Below are 15760 nucleotides of genomic sequence, written 5' to 3' on the forward strand. Positions count from 1 at the left end.
TTCCAAGTCAAGAGTATTATAAAACAAGTACATAGGCCATCGTCTTGAAGTTACTTTTGTAGTATAAAGACGCGTCATTTGGTCCTCTACACCCACAATTGTATCTTTGTGTTCACCAATAATTTTATCTTTATTACGTAGATGATCAGTACCAGTATAAGGGTAACCATAGTACAATAAACATACATAAATATAATTTTACCCAGCCGACAGGAATTTGAAAGAAAGGCTCGCCGAATTTCCCAAAAGACGATAATAACTTACACAGGACCAATTTGGCCCCTTTAGACTTCTATGGTAGATTTGTTAGAAAAACCATCTAATAAATTTAGTACACAATATTAGGCGCGTTCCAAGTGACATGAAAACCGTCCTTCGTACTGCCCTCGTCATGCGCATTATAAAAAATGCGTTCGAAGCGAACATGAACGATGATTCGTATCGTACACTGTGTTGTTCCAAGCGATCCATGTAACCTTTCGAAATCGGTAACTGAACGGTCCTTTTGATACATGCCTTCAAGCAGAAACTATTCGTACTGACTTGCGCAGTTAGGATTGTTTTCACTTTTACTTCTCACTGCTATGAGATCAGCTGATGATTAAATAATAGAATCATCTTGATTTTCGTTTAAATAATTATTAATTCTCTTTTTTTCAAATTAATCTTAAAAATATGGATAATTTATTATTTTTTTTTTCATAGAAGAAGCGATTTTATGTCCGATATCGATTCTGAGGAAGATTTTGAAGTTGAAGTGATGTTTAATGAACATGTTAGAAATATTAATTTCTAACCATCTAGCAAACTAGTGGTACTGTGGTACTCATACTGAAAATGGCTCAGGCGCAACTCGAACATGAAATGGTACACAAATACGTTCCAAGAGGGTTACGTACCGGTAATCGGTTCGGGATCGAAAAAAAAACCGTTCAAGGGCGATTCTGCGCATTAAAACAGCCCAATCGATTTCGTGACGGTTCAAGGGATCGTACAAATGTGTCGTTTTGGAACGAACCTATTTTTTTGTGCTAAATAAGTCTTTGTATCAAAATATTAAAAGTCATTAAAAATGAAATTATTATTGCCTCAAATAAAAAAAACTACAATAACTTCAAATCGCAACAGGGGCCAAATTGGCCCCTCCGACTTTCTAGTGTAAACTGTTCACTTATTTACTGAATACTTTGTGTGAAACAATTCTACAAGAACGAATAGAAATAAAATATTATATTCTATTTAGTTAGTACATTGTGTCTATTTATTCGCGGTGTGTAAGTACTTGAAGGGGATCCGAGAAACGAGCGTGCGCGAATAGCGGAGAAATCTTGCAACTGTCTTAAATAATTCATATTGTGAATTGAAATTGTCAAATTGACGTATATTTCATACCTACTGTCATTGAAGAAGAAAAATTATATGTTGCTCACAATATTGATATGATATGCAATTATTATATAAAAGTATATTTAATTAATTGTATTTTGGTTGCAGTCCTGCATTTTAATAACTAATTTTGTTTACTACATACAATTGTTTACTTTTTAATAAAATAACCTAAATCTTACTTTTTCTTCTTATAATTTTTTTTGGGCTACGGCCTTGACAATTATCCAGCAACCAGGACCAATAAGATTAGCCAATATAATTAAAAGTGCGAAAAAAGTTGCCGATCTATGAAATCAGGTGTCGCTTTTCCGAACTTGCACGGTCCCAATACTTAATAAACGAACTGGCATTGTAATCAAAACAAAATAAATATTAAGATTTATATGATGCAGTCAAGAAAGCATAGGAACTCCGATAAAAGTGTTGTCTTTTGTCCCAATAAAGCTAATTATTAGTTGTACAGTGAGTTCAGAGAAAAAAGTACGCGGATATTAATGAGCTACATAGTAATACTGATTAGGATACATTCGTAAAAAAACTTGGAGAGCTAACTTTAAAAAATCCAGAAATAACATTGAATTTTAAAAAAATCTCTAAAAAGGGGGTCATGAGTTGCAATTGCGACGTCGGTATGAGGGGGGGGGTCAACTGTAAACGACGCTTTACGACGGAAGGGTGGAAGGGTATTAAAAACTCCAAAATTTTTACGACGTAGTTTATGGATGATCCCATATGTAAGGGAGAGTGGGGGAATGGTGCGCGGCGGGTAATCGTGCGCTGCATTGTATTTGAAAGATTTTACGAACTCAACCAGTCCTACACCTTTCAGCCGATCTCATGAACGGTTTACGCCATTATCTTCAGTGGACCATTGCACGTGGACTAAGTCAGATTCGATTATTGAAAATACAAGAATTCTTCTAGTCTTTCTGCTCCAAAAAATAGGATGGTAAGTCCTTAGGCTTTATTCAATTGCTTTGGACTTATTATTGATTTAAATCATGTTGTTTAACGTGTATTTTGGTGCATCTGTTGGTTGATATGGTTCAGTAGTTTTCCGTTTGTGATGATTAGTATTTAGGGCACAAAGGGGTAATAGTGCGCAGTAGTGCGCACGATTACCCCACAAACAATGAAATGGTAAATATAAAAATTACCATTTTTATTGCCAGATGCCACGAACCAGACAGAGAAAAGAAAAAAAAAACAAAAAAAGGCAAACAAAAAAAGAAGACAGTGCAGAAAGAGCTAACACCTGAGTCGTCTGATGTAACAGACGGTTATTTGTCAGATATTATCGATGAAGACGAATTAGATGATGTTGAATGAAGCTTCATTCCACCACCATTAAAAAACCAGCTGCACGTAACGAGACATGCTCTTTTTGTGGGGAAAGAGGGAAAAAAAGGATTATGATATACATGTGTGTTATGTGCCTCGGGGAATCACGCAGAATGTACAGCTGTAAAATACATGTATATCATGCAGAATCATGGGGAATCATGCAGAATGTATGTTAAAAATATGACATTTAAGTATACCATACATTTCTTATTTTTATTTCTTCATAATATTTTTATACTTTTGAAATAGGTCTGGATCCCGCGTATGAGAAAAAAGTTGATTAATAGCAAGCTGAAAATTTGTTAATAGCTTAAGGGTGTCTAGTAGGATAAACTTTGATATATGGGAACACTGGAACAGGGGCAGTTTTAATTGTGGAACAGGTTAAAAATTTGGAACGGTCAGACCACGAAAGCGACACATTTATTTTGTCCGACAGAATAGACTTAAACTCTCCGAACACAGAATAAACTCTCATGCAAAAATCAGACTGCTATTTATCACCTGTCATAATTCCTGTCATTTGACATATTTTACATGTTCCACTCATTAAAACGCCCATTTGGTGATAAATAACAGTCTGATTTTTGCATGGGAGTTTAATCTCTGTTCGGAGAGTTTAAGTCTGTTCTGTCGGACAAAATACATGTGCCGTTTTCGTGGTCTGACCGTTCCAAATTTTTAACCTGTTCCACAATTAAAACTGCCCCTGTTCCAGTGTTCCCATATATCAAAGTTTATCCGACTAGACACCCTTAAGCTATTAACAAATTTTCAGCTTGCTATTAATCAACTTTTTTTTCATACGCGGGATCCAGACCTAAAAGAAGTGTTTTTATTACATTAATTTTAAATTAATGTTTTTTCTAACATTAATTTAGTGCGCACCATTTCCCAATCTGTGCGCATGATTACCCTGATGGGTGGGGAATCGTGCCCAAAGGCACTTCTTTTCTTTTTTTAATATTATGCTTTTGCACTTTGTATTTCTCTAAAACTTATTTTACATATGCAAAGTAGAATAGTTAGGGCTTACTCTAACGTACTGGATGTTATGATAGATTGAAAGAATTTACAACAGAATTGAATTCTGCTTAAGTGCGCACCATTCTCCCACTTTCCCTCACTCTTGCACCTCGTATGATACATCTCATGCACTCCACCTTTTAACATTTAAATTAAGATGTACAAAAAAAATGAAAGATAATAAAAAAAATTAAATCCGTTGCAATGATTTAAAAAATCAGATCTCTTTTAATAAATATTACGAGTAAACACTCACTCGTGAACTCGTTCTAAAAATAATTGATGCTAGTATTTATGTAGTGCCGTAATAGTCTAAATAAAAGAGTGTTTAATTTTTGTTCCTTCTTCCTGTTTCGCCCATAGACATCCGTTTAAGTGTAATCATTCCGGTGACTTGAATACCTCTTTTTTTTAATCATGTGCGTGTTATTTTTAGAAAATGCCCCCCGAACTTGTTTGCTCCCCTTATCAAAATCATCATAGACGAAATCAGGAAGGCCTGCAAGAAACACCCAGTAAATTGCGGATTCAATCCCGGAGATAACGGTAAGTACAAAGTCATTGGCGTTACAGAAATATTTATACATATTCACATCAAATACATATTCATTTGTATAATCATCATAATTCATTTGGTCCGAGAGCTGTGAGGCATTTTTGAGTAGGTATTTTAGGCAACCTGAAAATTTTTCAGGTGACTCTTCCATGATAGCCTAATACAAAAATGCCGGTCTGGCTGGAGGGTAGCGGTTATTTTCCCCAAAAATCGCCCCCCTAAAGTTAAAAAAGGGTAAACATTGTTATTACAAAAAATATCATTGGCGTGACTTTAAACTAAATTTAAATATTCAAATATAAAGAAAATAAACAGGCCAGGCGATTTGAGGGCGATTTTAACTCTGCAAGATACTTGCACGGGCGCCCCAGGATTATTTTCAGGGGGTGCATCTGAACTTCAGAAGATTTCATCTGAATATGTACATACTATTGACGAGTATAAAATATACAACTATACATGCATAGGTATGTACATTCCTTCCGGACAGGGAGGTGCAATTGTTATTTTGACAGGGTATTTTTTAATATTAAAAATAAATATTCTAAAAAAGACAGGATTTTTTTTTTGGTGAAATTTTACAACTGCCAGGTGATTAAACAAATTACGCGTGCATGTAAATGAAAAGCGCTATAGGTAAGCAGCAGTGTGAGAAAGAGCGTATACCGATAGCTGTTTGCGTCCTCTGTTGTAGCTGAGCGAGTCCGTTTGCTCGAGAAAAATCACGTGACCTGGCGATACACATGTTGTTGTGCCTCGAAACGTTAGAGTAACTATTATATATTATAGTTTTAAAAATAACTTTTTATTAATTAAAGGAAAATAATACGTACTATACAATAGATTTTTCGGTAACACCACATCTCAAAAATGGCAAGTCTTTTTTTCAGATGCGCCCGTGATTGTCCAGGCTTCGACTCCGTATAAAAGGACAGAATACGTAGCAACTCAATTAATTAATCACTGATAATTTTTTTAATTAATTCTAAATATATTACAACTATTAACAGATCATGTAGAAGAAGAATCTGAGTCTCGAGGGGAGTCTGACGAAGAAGAAGAGAATGAATATTTAAGTTTAGATGAGGAGTTTGAAGAAGAAGTACACGATTAGGACACATAAGTAATTTAGTTTATAGTTTTATACTTTCCCACCTATATATTTATAATAATAAATTTGTCTTTTTCTATCATTTGCAAAATCTTTTGTATGGTACGTATTATTTTCCTTTAATTAATAAAAAGTTACTTAAGAAACTATAATATATAATAATTACTCTAACGTTTCGAGGTACAACAACATGGGTATCGCCAGGTCACGTGATTTTTCTCGAGCAAACGGACTCGCTCAGCTACAATATAGGACGCAAACAGCTATCGGTAATACGCTCTTTCTCACACTGTGAGAAAATTTTACCAAAAAAACCTGTCTTTTTTAGAATATTTATTTTTAATATTAAAAAATACCCTGTCAAAATAACAATTGCACCTCCCTGTCCGGAAGGAATGTACATAGCTACATATGCATGTATAGTTGTATATTTTATACTCATTACTAGTATGTACAGATTCAGATGAAATCTTCTGAAGTTCAGATGCATCTCCTGAAAATAATCCTGGGGCGCCCATGCAAGTATCTTGCAGAGTTAAAATCGCCCTCAAATCGCCTGGCCTGTTTATTTTCTTTATATTTGAATATTTAAATTTACTTTAAAGTCACGTCAATGATATTTTTTTGTAATAATAATATTTACGCTGTTTTTAACTTTGGGGGGATTTTTGGGGAAAATAACCACTACCCTCCAGCCAGACTTTCCAGAACCAGAAATTTCAGGTTGCCTAAAATACCTACTCAAAAATGTCTCACAGCTCTTATGCTAATTCATTACTGACCTAAAGAGCTTTTAATGGTACCAGTATGTTTGACATTCTATTTAGTTGTGTGTGCTTGGTTGCATTTAACCAAGAGCACGGATGATCATTGTCTCTTTTCACCCAAGATTTCCCCCGGTTCCCGGCTTCCTTTGTATTTCTCATAATTGGTTTATAGCCCGATCAAGGAACACAAAATTTTACGAAAACCTCCAAAAAAATAAAGGAAAGATGAAAATTTGGAAATAGGTAGTTGAAATTGTCTATTATTATATAAGAAAAAGTTCACAATTCTACATCCCCTCCATTTTACAAAAATTGGGAAATACGGGCTGAAAAATATTTTCTCGTGAGTGAAAAAATATACGTTCAAAATAGGCTCGGAATTGGATAAAATGATAATAAAATTCTAAGCAACTTTTGTTCTATAGAGTTTTTTCACTAAGTCAATACTTTTCGTTATTTGCGAGGGAATATGTTCATTTTTAACAAAAAAACATGTTTATGCACGGTTTTTCGCAGATAACTCAAAAAGTAAGTACTCTAGCGAAAAAAATATTCTTAGTAAAAATATAGCTTATAAAAAATTGAAAAAAATGGTGTACGCGTGAGGTCTGCAGACCCAGTATAAGCAGAGTTGTAGCTAATGAAAAGTAGGTTCTTCTTCGTCAAATTCCAAATCGAATATTTCAATGTGAAATAACCAAAAAACAGAGCACTTTTCGGGAAAAATTCATTACAACTTTTTTAAAGTGTTTAAAAAGGTTTATTTTTGTTTTTTAAAAAAATTTCTAATATTAAAAAAAGTGAGTTACGCTCAAAATATTGTTGGTCCCTTTTATTTTTTGTTACAAAAATCGCGAAAATCACCCCCTAATTAGCTTCCCAAATAAAATTAATCGTAACCGCTTCATAAGTTACTTTACTTATGTATTGTTTATATTATCTATAAGTTTCATTGGTTCAAAATGCTCAGTTTTGAAAAAAATTGGGTTTAAAATAAAACATTTTTTTAATTTTGAAAAAAAAAATGGAATTGTTCATGGAATTACTTAAAAATTATTAGTAATACCCAAAATCTCAAAGAGTAATAAAATGTACGTTTTGCTTTTCTGAATATTTTTCCTTTTTTGTTTTCTTGTTATACTAAAATTGATTTAGCTATGGCTGTTCAAAATTTGCCTAAACTCGTGATTAGTTACTCGTTCAAGCCATTTTAACTACAGCTTTTTCAAAAATAAGCACTTTGAACTGATGAAACTTACAGATCATATTTATAAATAATACATAAGCAAAGTAACTTGTGAAGTGGTAATGATAAAATTTATTTGTGATGCTAATTAGGGGGTGATTTTCGCGATTTTTTTACCAAAAAATAAAAGGGACCAACAATATTTTGAGCGTAACTCACTTACTTTTAATGTTACAAGTTTTTTTAAAAAACAAAAATAATGCTTTTTTTAAACACTTTAAAAAAGTTGAAATGAATTCGATTTGGAATTTTATCAAGAAGAACCTATTTTTCATTAGCTACAACTTAGCTTCTACTGGGTCTACAGACCTCAAGCACACACCATTTTTTCAGTTTTTTATAAGTCATTATATCCAATTATATAATCCAATTATATAAGAATTAGTCATTTTATCCAATTCCGTACTTATTTTGAATGTATATTTTTCACCTTAGAGAGGGGGGTATTCCCCTCTATTTTTGAAAAATGGAGGGGATGTAGAATTGTAGACTTTTTCTTATATAATAATAGACAATGTCAACTACCTATTCCCAAATTTTCATCCTTCCTTTATTTTTTTTTTGGGGTCAGATTGTTCTTTGATCTACCGTTCAACAGTTTACATTAAATGTATAAAAAAAGTAGCAGGGTTTTGTTTTTGTGTTGACACTACTATTGTGTTTATTGTCGCGCACTACGTCGTGGAGATTTAGTAGTAATGGGAATGGAGTGACAAGAGATAATGGAGGTGTATGCGAGAGAAATGGACCCCTGAGAAGTACGTACGGCTCGTGATGGATTTGTATGAGCGTACACCAAAGTAATCACTTGTGTCGGATTGACCGAAAGTTTTTCAGTGACGCATGACGGTTGGTTTGCATCAAGGCTTTTCATTGAGCCCCTATTTGTTCAATCTCATTATGGATTTAAAGACAGAAAAGGTAAAAGTGGGGGCTCCTTTGTCAATGCTGTATGCTGATTATATCGTGTTAGTGGAGGAAAGCGAAGCAATGTTGAAGGAGAAGTGGGAAGGTTGAAGAAAAGCTATTGAAGAGGGAGGACTTAAGGTTCTTCTTCTTCTACGGCACTACAGCATAAATTGAGCCTTGGCCTGCTTTATTTTTTGCCTCCTCCCTTGCTTGTCTGTGGCTGCTCTTCTCCATACACGGACTCCTAAAAGGCATTGTGCGTCGCTGTTTACTGTGTCTTCCCAGCGCTTTCTTGGCTTTCCAATCGGTCTCTTTCCCTGCATTCTAGCATTCAGTGCTCTTTTTGGTAGCCTATCCTCTCCCATTCTTATCACATGTTCGGTCCATTGCAATCTTTGTATTCTAATGAAGTCTGACAGGGGTGCTTCCTTATAAAGTTGATAAAGTTCGTTGTTGTATCGACTTCTGAATATTCCGTTTTCCCTCACAGGTCCTAGTATTCTCCTCAGTACTTTCCAGTCGAATGTGTCGAGTTTGTTTTTGGATGTTTCTTTCAGGACCCAGGCTTCACTGCTATAGCATGTTATTGGTCGAATTAAAGTTTTATAGATTCTCTTCTTTGTATTTTGGTGGACACTTTTAGACCGAAATATATGGGAGAGGGCAAAATAAGCTCTGTTTGCCTGCGTTATTCTCTTCCGTATTTCTCCATTTTCTGATCCGTCGGCATATATTTCTACTCCCAAGTATGTAAACTTTCCAACCATTTCAATGCCATCTTCATGTATAATGTTTTGTGGGACTATATTTCTTCTCGAGTGAGTCATTATTTTTGTTTTTTCTGTGTTAATTTCCAGACCTAGCAATTTTGTTTGTGTTTTTAACTCTGCGTATGTTTCCTGTGCTCCTGTTGATGTTCTACTCATAATATTAATATCATCGGCATAAGCGGCCAGCTGAACCGTTCGGTTGGTCAGTAGGTTTCCTCGTCCAGTTTGCATTTGCCTAACCGCATACTCCAGTGCCAGGTTAAACAATGTTGGGGCCAGCCCATCTCCCTGCTTTAGTCCCTGCGAAATTTTGAAAAAGTCTGTCCGGTGGTTTTGTATTCGTACACATGCCTGAGTTTCATCCACTGTGTATTTAATGAGTCTTATTAGCTTGTGCGGTATTGCCAATTCAGCTAATATATAGTATAGTTTGTCCCTTTTGACTGAGTCGTATGCCTGTTTGAAGTCTACAAACACGTTGTGAACATCAATATCGTATTCTCATGATTTGCTTAAGATCTGTTTGACTGTAAATATCTGATCCAGTGTCGATCTTCCCCGTCGGAAGCCCGTCTGATACTCTCCAATAATATTTTCTGCTAGTGGTTGGAGCCGCTGGTTTATAACATACGTGAGGACTTTATATGCTGTACATAGTAGAGACATTCCACGGTAGTTTTTGCACTGGAGTTTGTCTCCTTTTTATAGATCGGGCATACTATACTTTTCTTCCAGTCGTTGGGTATTTTCTCTTCTTGCCATGTCTTTGATGAGCGCGTGGATGTGACTTGCTAGGTGGTCGCCACTTACCTTATACAGTTCTGCTGGTATTTCGTCAACTCCCGGGGCTTTATTGTTTTTCTGGGCCTTAATAGCTTCGAGAACTTCCTCTATAGTTGGAGGTTCTACTCCATTCTCTTCTACGTAGTTCATACCCATTTCATTTTCCATGTCTACTTGTGTTCCAAGTAGGGTCTGAAAATAATGCTTCCAGGTTTCTGTGACTTTCTGCTGGTCACTGATTATTTGCCCACTTTCATCTTTATATAGACTTGTTTGAGGTTTATATCCACTTCTTGTCTTTTTTAGGTATTCGTATGCCCCTCTAATTTCGTTGTTTTTGAAATTTTCTTCCATTTTTTCTATTTGTCTATTTTCATAGGCTCTCTTTTTCTTTCTACATATCTTGTCTGCTTTCCGTCTTGCGACTTCAAATAATGTTCGTCTTTCCCGTGTTCTTCTTGTTATGTACATTTTGTGTGCTTCATTTCTTTCCTCTATTGCTTGTCTGCACTCGTCATCAAACCATGCTCCTCTTTTCTCCTTTTTCTTATTTCCCACGGTGGACGCTGCTGCTGTCAGTACTGCTGTTTTGATATTTCTCCATTTGCCCTCTAAGGAGTGCAGTTCTAGCGTCCTTAACTCATTTACGACTTCTTGTTCGAACTTCTCTTTACATTCCTGGATCTTCAGTTTTTCCAGGTTCAGTTTGTTTGTTCTTTGTTGTCTTTCGTTTCTGTAGGACTTAAGGTTAGCAGCTCGAAAACGGAGTATAATCGGTTGGGACGAATGTGATTGTTTGGGGGCATCACAATTGCCTGGGGAAAAACTAGGACGAGTAGGAGAATTTAAATATCTTAACTCCTACATAACGAAAAATGGGATACTAGATGAAGAAATTGCCCACAAGATACCGACTGGTTGGTTTAACTGCAAGCGAATGAGTGGGGTACTCTGTCATTGAAAAATCGTGTAAGGGTAAGAACAGAACAAGTGGATCGCGGTGGAGGTGGAGGTGGAGGTCGCGGTTGATGTCGATATCCATGTAAAACAAACACATTATTGTAGTAAATGGAAGAGAACAGAGCAGGTAAGTCGCGGTGGAGGTTTAGCGCGATGCCATCCAGGAGGTTTACATCGATGCTTTTGAAAATAAAATGAGTTTGTTTTACATGGATGTCTACTGCGCGGCCTACAAGGATGATTCCCTGTGATTGGTCCGTTCGAAGCCAAGTTGTCATTACCTGCGCTATCTGAGTTGATACTTTTTATATAATCCCTTTTTTGTATTCAGTTTATTTTTGAATTACTAAAATATTTAAATTCAGTAAATTTTTGAAATATGAAGGAGGATCTGATTATTTACAGCTGACATTTCATCACTATCATCACTTGACTGACACAACATCGCAAAAGCACAATCTTTTTGTCATTCAAATTTCATTAAACTACTTCACTTGATAGTGGTTCTAGCTCGACTGACAGCGCAGGTGACCTCCTTGCTATGTGCTGTCGACATCGACCGTGACTTAACTAGTAGCATCCACCGCGACCTACACCTCCACCTCGACCCACTTGTTCTGTTCTGACCCTAAGAGCTGAAAGAAAAGATACAAGAGTGTGGTGAGGCCTGCGTTAGTGTACTGTGTGGCATGTGTAGAAGTTTGAGAAAAAGAAGGTGGAGATAGCTAAAATAAAAATTAGAAGGGACAATATCAGGAACGACGTGGTTAGAGAAACAGCCCTGGTGACTACAGTCTAAAAAAAGGTTCAAGAACAAAGACTACAATGGCTTGGCGGCTTGGTCAATTTAGATGTAGAAATGACAAATATGTGAGAAGAAGCATAGAGCTATTTGAAAAGGGAAAGAGAGGTAGGGCAAAACCAAGAAGAAGATGGAAAGACTGTGTAGCAAAGGACAAAGGACACGATTGGCAGAACTGAGTAGCAAAGTAGAGTAATACATATTGTTCGTAAATCGATGTTTTCCGTTACTCCCTTTCAACGAGGGACAAACTTTTTTGCATCTTTTTTGGGTTCTCAAAATCAAAATTCAGCTTGTTCGTATGGTTTTTAGAGATCAAATCTCTGGCGACTGAACTACTACAGAATGTTTGTGACGTATAATATTTTTGAGATAATATTTTTATTTAAGACTAGTAGATACACCTTTATTGATAGACTGTTGATGGTTTTTCCAATTCTTCAACAATCTTTTTTTAACTTTAATTACTCTAATTTGGGAAGCTAAACGTATAATCAATCGTTTTTAAGTTTATAATATACACTTATTTAAACGTTACTTTATTTCAAACATGACCTTGTTTTCCATAGTAAATATATTCATTAATGGTCGAATATACAATATAGTAAGATTCTTCTTCACGTTTGCCTATATTGCCACTATATTTACATAATTTCAGTCTTTTAAGGGGGGGGGGGGGGTCTGGTTTGAAATATATTTTTTATTATTTCAAATGAAAGTGCATACTTTCAAGAATACTCTTCGAAAATTTCAAAATAATCGTAGTAAAATTACCAGAGATACAGCGTGTTGAATATCCCTACCATCGACTCGCTTTGCCGCGACTTCGCGCCAGCACGCTTGAGCGTAGTGAGAAACGTTAAACAACTGTTCGCCTTCTCTTTTGTAGATTACTCCTTGATTCAAAAAACATATTCCAATGTGCATCACTTTACGATTTGGCAGACAAATAAGATGATGAAGATGCAGTTGTCAAAACTTTAAACGCGTTTTTCTCAAAACTGCTTTTTCAAATGCGGTGGACATTGTAACTGAAAAACTACTCAGTCGATCTACCTGATATTTTGCACAAATTTTCTTTAGACATTTCATGAGGTAACAACGTCGAGATATTTTTCTTTTTTTGCTTATTTTTTGTTCAACAATAATAAATCTGTTGATTTTCACAAAATTTTTAGCAAAAATTTCATTTTTTTGACTTCTGAGTGATACCAAAAATTCAAAAATCATTAAAAATAAAAAAACTCGACGTTGTGACCTCGTGAAACTCATAAGCTAATTAAATCTTTTTGAATTTTTTGTTTCGTATGATCGAGTGTTGAGTTCTGATGTCCACCGCAAAATCCATTTTTTTGTGAGCTGCCTGTCAAAATTTGTCACCAATGGCTTATTTTTCAATATTTTAGATTGAATTTTTTTCTAAATATTCTTTGAATTGTACTTAATATGCTTATTTAATTTAAAAATAAAATAATTCACAAAAATGTGCTTGATTTGTTGATTTCAAACCATACCCCCCCCCCCCCTTAAAAGACTGAAATTATGTAAATATAGTGGCAATATAGGCAAACGTGAAGAAGAATCTTACTATATTGTATATTCGACCATTAATGAATATATTTACTATGGAAAACAAGGTCATGTTTGAAACGAAGTAACGTTTAAATAAGTGTATATTATAAACTTAAAAACGATTGATTATACATTTAGCTTCCCAAATTAGAGTAATTAAAGTTAAAAAAAGATTGTTGAAGAATTGGAAAAACCATCAACAGTCTATCAATAAAGGTGTATCTACTAGTCTTAAATAAAAATATTATCTCAAAAATATTATACGTCACAAACATTCTGTAGTAGTTCAGTCGCCAGAGATTTGATCTCTAAAAACCATACGAAGAAGCTGAATTTTGATTTTGAGAACCCAAAAAAGATGCAAAAAAGTTTGTCCCTCGTTGAAAGGGAGTAACGGAAAACATCGATTTACGAACAATATGTATTACTCTACTTTGCTACTCAGTTCTGCCAATCGTGTCCTTAAACAACGACAGACTTTTTTCATATATGGGGTGTTTCATTAAGGGGGCGGGGGTAAGGTTTGAAATATTAAATTTTTTTATTATTTCAAATAAAAGTGCATACTTTCAAGAATACTCTCTGAAAATTTCAGATTGATCGGAGTAAATTACCCGAGATACAGAGTGTTGAGTATCCCTACCTTCGACCCGCTTTGCCGCGGCTTCGCGCCAGCACGCTTGAGCGTAGTGAGAAACGTTAAACAACTGTTCGCCTTCTCTTTTGTAGATTACTCCGCAATTCAAAAAACATATTCCAATGTTCATAACTTTACGATTTGGCAGACAAATAGGAAGATGAAGATGCAGTTGTCAAAACTTTAAATAGTATGGTATAACTATACCCAAACCCAGACATCCAAAGTGAAAGTTATCTTCCAACACCAAATTGTTCTATATGGTCCACATAATGTTCAGAAAAAAGTCACACCATTTTGAGCGTCGGGTTTGGGGGGGAGAGGGGGGAGGAATCGGTAAATTCGTAGTTTTTTATGTTTTTCGTCAATATTTCTAATACTATGCGGTTTAGCATGAATAACCTTCTATACAAAAATTTTCTACATTAAATTTAAAATAAGAAAGGTCCTATGCATAACCCTTCTAAAATGAACGGTTCAAAAGTTACGGAGGTAGGATAGTATAATTGGTCCAAAAAAAGGCCTAACCCAGACATCCAAAGTAAAAGTTTTCCTTTAACACCAAATTGTTCTATATGGTCCACATATTGTTCAGTAAAAAGTTACACCATTTTGAGCGTCCGGTTAGGGGGAGATGGGGGAAAAGTCGGTAAATTAGTAGTTTTTTTACATTTTTCGTCAATATTTCTAAAACTATGCTTTAGCAAAAACAATGTTCTATACAAAAACGTTCTACGTGAAATTCAACGGTTCCAGAGTTACCGAGGGTAAAAAGTGGAGGTTTTCGATACTTTTTATATTCTTTGGGCAATTTATAGAAATTTTCTTTAACAGGATTGTGTTTTGTAGATACAATTTGCTATTTCAGTGGCCGATGATATGTTAGTGATAAGCCCTTGAAGAAACGTCAACCTCACCATCCAAATTCATCATCAATTGCCCAGATAATATAAAAAGTATCGAAAAACTCCACTTTTCATCCTCCGTAACTCTGGAACCGTTGATTTTATAACAATTATGTATAGGACCTTTTTTGTTTTAAATTTTATGTAGAACATTTTTGTATAGACCATTGTTTACGCTAAAGCATAGTTTTAGAGATATTGACGAAAAACGTAATAACTACTAATTTACCGACTTCTCCCGCATCTCCCCCCCAAACCGGACGCTCAAAATGGTGTAACTTTTTACTGAACAATATGTGGACTATATAGAACAATTTGGTGTTGGAGGAAAACTTCAATTTTAGATGTCTGGGTTAGGCCTTTTTTGGACCAATTATACTATACTACCTCCGTAACTTTGGAACCGTCCATTTTAGAAGGATTATGCATAGGACCCTTTTTATTGCAAATTTAATGTAGAACATTTTTGTATAGAAGGTTGTTCATGCTAAACCGCATAGTTTTAGAAATATTGACGAAAAACTACGAATTAACTGATTTCTCCCCCCTCTCCCCCCCAAACCTGACGCTCAAAATGGTGTGACTTTTTTCTGAACATTATGTGGACCATATAGAACAATTTGGTGTTGGAGGATAACTTTCACTTTGGATGTCTGGGTTATGCCATTATTTGGATCAATTATATCATACTAAAACGCATTTTTCTCAAAACTGCTTTTTCAAATGCGGTGGACATTGTAACTGAAAAACTACTTGACTGATCTACCTGAAATTTTGCATAGATTTTCTCTAAACATTTCGTGAGTTAACAACGTCGAGATATTTTTCGTTTGTGCTTATTTTTTGTTCAACAATATTAAATCTGTTGGTTTTCACAAAATTTTTATCAAAAATTTCGTATTTTTGACTTCTGAGTGATACCAAAAATTCAAAAATCATTAAAAATAAAAAAACTCGACGTTGTTACCTCCCGAAACTCATGA

At 35.0% G+C, this 15760-nt stretch overlaps 1 protein-coding gene across 1 annotated transcript in view; it reads left to right on the forward strand.

The window, feature by feature from the left end:
• LOC114325942 (protein phosphatase 1E) overlaps nt 1-15760 on the forward strand; it is a 220887-nt gene that overhangs the window by 145496 nt on the left and 59631 nt on the right. Inside the window, exon 2 of the mRNA XM_028274099.2 lies at nt 4196-4305. Within this exon, the coding sequence (XP_028129900.2) occupies nt 4196-4305 (110 nt within the window). The remainder of the gene's footprint in view (nt 1-4195; nt 4306-15760) is intronic.

The sequence above is a fragment of the Diabrotica virgifera genome, chromosome 3, assembly GCF_917563875.1.
Source record: "Diabrotica virgifera virgifera chromosome 3, PGI_DIABVI_V3a".
Taxonomy (NCBI): Eukaryota; Metazoa; Arthropoda; class Insecta; order Coleoptera; family Chrysomelidae; genus Diabrotica; species Diabrotica virgifera.